The sequence below is a fragment of the Acomys russatus genome, chromosome 1, assembly GCF_903995435.1.
Source record: "Acomys russatus chromosome 1, mAcoRus1.1, whole genome shotgun sequence".
Classification (NCBI taxonomy): domain Eukaryota; kingdom Metazoa; phylum Chordata; class Mammalia; order Rodentia; family Muridae; genus Acomys; species Acomys russatus.
The window spans coordinates 109,463,257-109,469,256 of NC_067137.1; the positions used below are offsets into that span (position 1 = coordinate 109,463,257).

General features: G+C 49.9%; 1 protein-coding gene across 1 annotated transcript in view; it reads left to right on the forward strand.

The window, feature by feature from the left end:
- The window catches only part of Dglucy (D-glutamate cyclase), a 47,210-nt gene extending 41,613 nt beyond the window's left edge, over positions 1-5,597 (forward strand). The window contains exons 11-12 of the mRNA XM_051150532.1: positions 1,343-1,494; positions 4,900-5,597. Of these exons, the coding sequence (XP_051006489.1) occupies positions 1,343-1,494; positions 4,900-5,049 (302 nt within the window). The 3' untranslated portion in view covers positions 5,050-5,597. The remainder of the gene's footprint in view (positions 1-1,342; positions 1,495-4,899) is intronic.
- Positions 5,598-6,000: the final 403 nt, after the last annotated feature.

Here is a 6,000-nt window from a genome sequence, read left to right on the forward strand (position 1 = left end):
GTGTCTGTTTCTATGTTGCTCCCATAGGGATAATGATAGTATGCCCTATAGGCTCGTTTTAAGGACTCCAGGAGCTAAGTCACACAAGACATTTATTTACAGCAGGACGTCAGAGTGAAAGTACTCAACCAAAGCAACATATTCTTCTCCCTGAGTGTCCCATTGATGACTCAGTCACCACTATTTTTTTTTTTTAGCACTAATAAACCAGCCAGTGACAACTGTAAGATATGCCAATTTCAGAGATGCAGATGTAACAAAAAGATATCTTAAAATCATTGAAATACAATAGTTATTGCATAGTCTTCATTGGCCTGATTTGGCTGTATCCCTTTGTACTCACTGGGAGATGTGTTTGTATGTTTGTTTACCTGGCTCCTCCCGCCCCACAGCTCTACTCTTTGTCCAGCTGAATTCCACCAGACCATAATATTCATATTAAATAACTCTTTTCTGTGAATCTTGCCTGAACCAGACAGAATTACTGGCCTCTCTTCAGTCCGCCCACAATCCTTTGCAGGCATCTCATTGATGATTCTTACCCTGAGGCAATTATATGATCCTCTTCCTTTAAAAGAAATATTTATTTATTTAGTGGTGTGTGTGTGTGTGTGTATAAGTCAGAGGACAACCTGCAGGAGACACTTCTCTCCTTCCACTGTATAGGTCCCGGGGACTAAACTCGGGTCTTCAAGCTTGGAGCTGTCGTATCAGCCCTTCTTCCTTAACGATGATGCAGCATCTAAGCAGCCTCTATCGGTCTTTGACAGGATTGAGAACTCAAGCAGGTGTCAGAAGAGTAGAGGAAACAGTCTCTCACCCAGGGAATGAGCCCTGGGGCCTGCCTGACAGAATACTAAAGGAAGTCTGAGGGCGAGTTAGCAAATGGTCTTCTGCACAAAAAGGAATGACAGACCTCATTTGAAGGGCTGTCTGCTCCAAACCCCGGGGAACAGGCTCTGTGTCGCCCAAGGGGTTGAGATCAGCCCTTGGGCGGTTCTCTAATGGGGCGGTCAGGGGTCACACAGGGGCAGCAGTCTGGATTGGCTGTCCGGGTTCAGTGGCCGTATCTTTTCCTCTAATAGCCTGAATAGCTTCAAGCAATAGCCCTCAGACTTTAACTTGACTTAAGCTTCCTTATGGGGCTCATGAAAATTCACTGGCTCCCCAACAATCTTGCAGCAATTCTGATTCAGGAGGTCTGGGCTGGGTCCCCAGGTGCTCCTGGTGCTGTTCCTGCCAGCGCTCTGAGATGGCAGCAGCTGCTTGGAGGCAGCCCAGTGGACCACAGGATCTTTGCATTTTTATGATGGATTTCCACCCCCCCCCCCTTGCATTCTAGGTGTTTCTAACTGGGGAGGCTATGCCCTGGCCTGTGCACTGTACATTCTGAACTCATGTCAAGTCCATGAGCGTTACCTGAGGAAAGCAACCGGACCTTCCAGGGTAGCTGGGGAACAGAGCTGGATTCAGGCCCTGCCATCTGTCGCTAAGGTAATGTGCTGCAGCAAACCACTGGCCCAGAGGCAACTTTCTCGTTGGACTAAACAGGCCTGAGTGTTCTGAGCCACATGACCACACCAACCACCATGTCACCCATCAAAGCCAAAGGCAAAGCTAGCCTTGAGGGACTGTCTCCCTGCTGGGTCAGGCTGGGAGACAAAAATCAGACCATCCTTTGGTCAACTTCTGGTCCTGGGTCCTATGTAGCACCTGTTTGGAGGGATCCTTTCCTTTCTAGTTTCACTTTTGACAAATTGCTTTTCTCTCTCTCTCTCTCTTTCTCTCTCTCTCTCTGTCTCTCTCTCTCTGTCTCTCTCTCTGTGTCTCTCTCTCTGTCTCTCTCTCTCTGTCTCTCTCTCTGTGTCTCTCTCTCTGTCTGTCTGTCTCTCTCTGTCTCTCTTTCTCTCTCTCTCTTTCTCTCTATCTCTCTCTCTGTGTCTCTCTCTGTCTGTCTCTCTGTCTCTCTCTCTCTGTGTCTCTCTCTCTGTGTCTCTCTCTCTGTCTCTCTCTCTGTCTCTCTCTGTCTCTCTCTCTCTGTGTCTCTGTCTCTGTCTCTCTCTCTCTCTCTCTCTCTCTCTCTCTCTCTCTCTCTCTCTCTCTCTCTCTCGGAGATCGAGTCTTTGTCTAAAGTGGGTACTGTCAGCACTGTCGGAAGCAAAGCCATCATCTGAGTTGTTGCCAGGAGTGGGAGGGGGGAGCAGCGGGGAAGGGGGGGTGGGACGGGGGTCCTTACTGTTCTCTTTTCAGAAGTGACAACTCAGCGAAGGCACTGAAGCATCTTGGGGTGCACACATGCTAAAGTATGGGGGCAGAGCGGGAGGGAAAAGAGTCCTGTGGGCATAGACTAGAAGAAATCTACCAGACTGGGGGAGGGAAGTAGCTTCTTACTGAGCAGCCCCACAGGGAATCTAAAGTGCCCTAAGTTGGGCCCAAGCCCCGCTTAGCATATTAGTTACTTTCCTGCTACTGTGACAAAACACCATGATGAAGGCAACTTACAGGCATTTGCCTTGGCTCACACTTTCCAGAAGGGTTGAGAGTCCCTCATGGCAGGGAAGCATGGCAGTGAGCTACAGGCAGGGCAGCTGGAACAGGAAACTGAGAGTTCACACCCTCAGCCACAAGCATGAAGGAGAGAGAGCAACCTGGAAGTTGTCAGACCCACAGTGCTCAGCCTGTCTTCCTGGCTCGTGACTTGTGGGGAACAGGGTGGGCGGGGAGCGGTGTCTGAAGCAGGCCCTTTCTCTGAGGTGTAGCTACCTGCTGGTTACTGACTGGGTTTCTAGGCTGTGTATTGGTTTAAGAAAGGGCAGACAACTGTGATGTCTCCCAGCCAGCCAAAGGCTGGTGCCCCTGACTCCCCGTTCCTGACAAGCTCCCATATCTAGAGGCCCTTGTAGCCACTATTCTTTTTCTTTGTGTTGTTTTGTACAGTCCCTCTGGCCTCTCTCCTGTTGAATTCAGTACCTCCCCGAGTTGGTGTTATTCCCTCCAGAGGACGGAGCTGGTGGGCTCTGGGTGGTGGCCATCTTCCCAAGACCACCCAGTAAGAGGCAGAGCTAAAGTAGGAATAGAAGTCTCTCTGATCCAGACCTGGTCTTTTCCTCAGGTGACCCAGAAGCTTCCCAGGCCTGAGAGTGCTGGGGCATGGGGGAGAGGTGGGTGTGAGACTTTACGGGACATTTTCATAAGGGAAATGGTCTTGTCTTCCCTGGAGGCCCAAAGGCCTTTCTGTTCTTTCTTTGTGCTTCCTGCATTTGAATTGGAAAACATGGGGGGGCTGCCTCCCGCATGACTGCTGATTCACACAAAGTATGAGCCCCGCCCAGCCAACCCCCACAGCCCCACACTCATCCTCCAGGGATGGAAAATTCTCCTCTTGGCATGGATGCCCAGCCTTTCAGAAGTGTATTAACAATGCCCTGCTCTCAAGGAGGAAATGGAAAGGCAGGTTTTTAAAGCAGAACCACATTTGCTGAGCCCCTCCTGGGGGCCAGGCCCAGGCTTGTTCTGGGAAACAATGAGGAGTCAGACACAGCCCCTGGGGAAGGAACTGGGGGAACACAGCAGAGTGACATGGGGACCAGATGGAAGCTCTCTGTCTGTCTCTCTGTCTCTGTCTCTGTCTGTCTCTCTGTCTCTGTCTATCTCTCTGTCTGTTTCTCTCTCTCTCTGAGTTCGGTCTAAAATCCTGGCTCAAGCAATCCTTGACTCAACTTCCTGAGTACCGAGAACTATATAAGTACACCCAGCTTCCCAACATAATCGTATTTTTTTTAATTTATTTTATTTTTTTTATTAATTTATTCTTGTTACATCTCAATGTTTATCCCATCCCTTGTATCCTCCCATTCCTCCCCCCCCCCCCCATTTTCCCATTATTCCCCTCCCCTATGACTGTTCCTGAGGGGGATTACGTCCCCCTATATATTCTCATAGGGTATCAAGTCTCTTCTTGGCTACTTGCTGTCCTTCCTCTGAGTGCCACCAGGTCTCCCCCTCCAGGGCACATGGTCAAATGTGAGGCACCAGAGTACGTGAGAAAGTCATATCATAATTGTATTTTTAAAGTAATCTAACTTGATTTTTTTTTTAAAAATCATTTTCCATAACCACCATCCCACCATGTTCCAGACTGAATTATTAACAGGTTACCCCACACCCTGCCTCTAATTCTAGAAGCTACCATGGGACCTCTTTCCCCCATCCACTTTGACTCCATCTTTGAGGCCTGCCCACTTCGTTGCTGTCTCACTTTAGTCCTCCCTCCCCTCTCCTGCTTCATTGTCTGCCTCAGCCTTGGCAGGACCGCAGCCTTCAGCCCTGCTCCAGTGGAGGAGGAGCTGCCCTCTCCTCTTGGTCTTTTAGAAGATGGTGTGGTCCTTCCTGGAAATTTGCTGGGAGTGGCAGATGGCCCAGCTGGTCCCTCTGGGTCTTAAAGGCTGAAGGCCAGTCAGTTCCTAAACTGTTGGCTGTTCACACTCACCCTGAGGATGCCATAGTCCCCTCCATGTCCCAGAAGGATGAGAGCAGTGAGGGCAGGCAGTGTGCTGGGAGGAGGTGGCCCTTCATACTGCATGCTTTGCCCCATGGAGAGAGGATATGAGTGAGGAGGAAGAGAGGTGGGAGAATTGAGCCCAAACAAAGGATGAATGCCTGCCTGGGCTGGGTAGTGAGTTACAGGTCAGCCAGGGTTAAAGATACCCTGTTTTTAAAAGGAGGAGGAGAAAGATGGAAACAGCCAGAGAGAAAGACAGAGAGACAGAGGATAGATGAAGACAGAGGGATGGTGAGATCTCATGCCCAAAGCTTTTTTTCTACTCAGAGATGTATGCATTTCTCCCTCTCTCGCCCTGCATGACTCTATCTCCTCCTCATCTCTGTTTTTCTTCCCAGGAAGAAAAGATGTTGGGCATCCTGGTGCAGAACCAAGTCCGGAGTGGAGTCTCTGGCATCGTGGGCATGGAAGTGGATGGTCTGCCTTTCCACGGTGTCCATGCCGAGATGGTGCAGAAGCTGCTGGATGCCACCACAGTGCATATGTGACTGACTGTGTTGTGTGGGCAGTCCCTGCCCGGTGGCCAGCCTGTGTCTAGGCAGGCATTCCAGAGGCATTGCTCTAACTGTCCTTCACCCTGGCTTCTTCAGGCCACCCGTATGGACTGCTCTGAGAATCTTTCTACCTGCTACTTACGAGGTAACTCGTGAGCAGTTAACTGTGGAACATTAGTATAAGCATCAGCTGTGTGGGGGTAGGGGGGCACCCACCTTTAATCCCAACACTAGGGAGGCAGAGGCAGGCAGATCTCTGTGAGTTTGAGGCTAGCCTGGGCTACAGAGTGAGTTCGAGGACAGCCAGGGCTACACAGAGAAAACCTGCCTGGGCACCAGCATGGTCTGGGCTAATTACAAAAGGATTGCGTGCCCATACATGGAGTGTCCGGTTAAAAAGCCGGGGCTTTTGTATTCACCACACCAGCAAAAATACTTACACCTTTGAAAGTTCTTTCTTTTTCTAGTCTTTCCTTTTCTAATAGTACCTATTTACTATTTGAAGGGACCTCCCACAGCATCCCCCAGCCACTGCGCCCCACTGGTCCTCACACCCGTTCACCTCTGACACACTTCCATCTCTTTACTCCTACCCCTAACCACACCCTTCGCCCTCTTTAAATGGGAAAGAAGTCGTTTTAGCCAGTAGAGCCAAAAAGGTGAGTCAGACTTGCCCAGGGCTCAGGCCCATGAGTTCACCCTGATCTTTCACAACCTCCAACCCCACATTTCTCATCAAAGTCAGAAAGTGAGCCATTGACCACACCCCGTTATACACTTAGTCCTGATGTCAGGGTGACATCTTGTGTGGGATCTGAGCCTACTGAGTGTTGTTTTATGTCTTTAAACATGTCTGGTATGGTTCTTTAAGGGGCGTTCAGTATGAAGAAGGAGCACATGGTTTACACGCCCAATAAAGCATCCATGTAAAGAGGAAAGGCATTT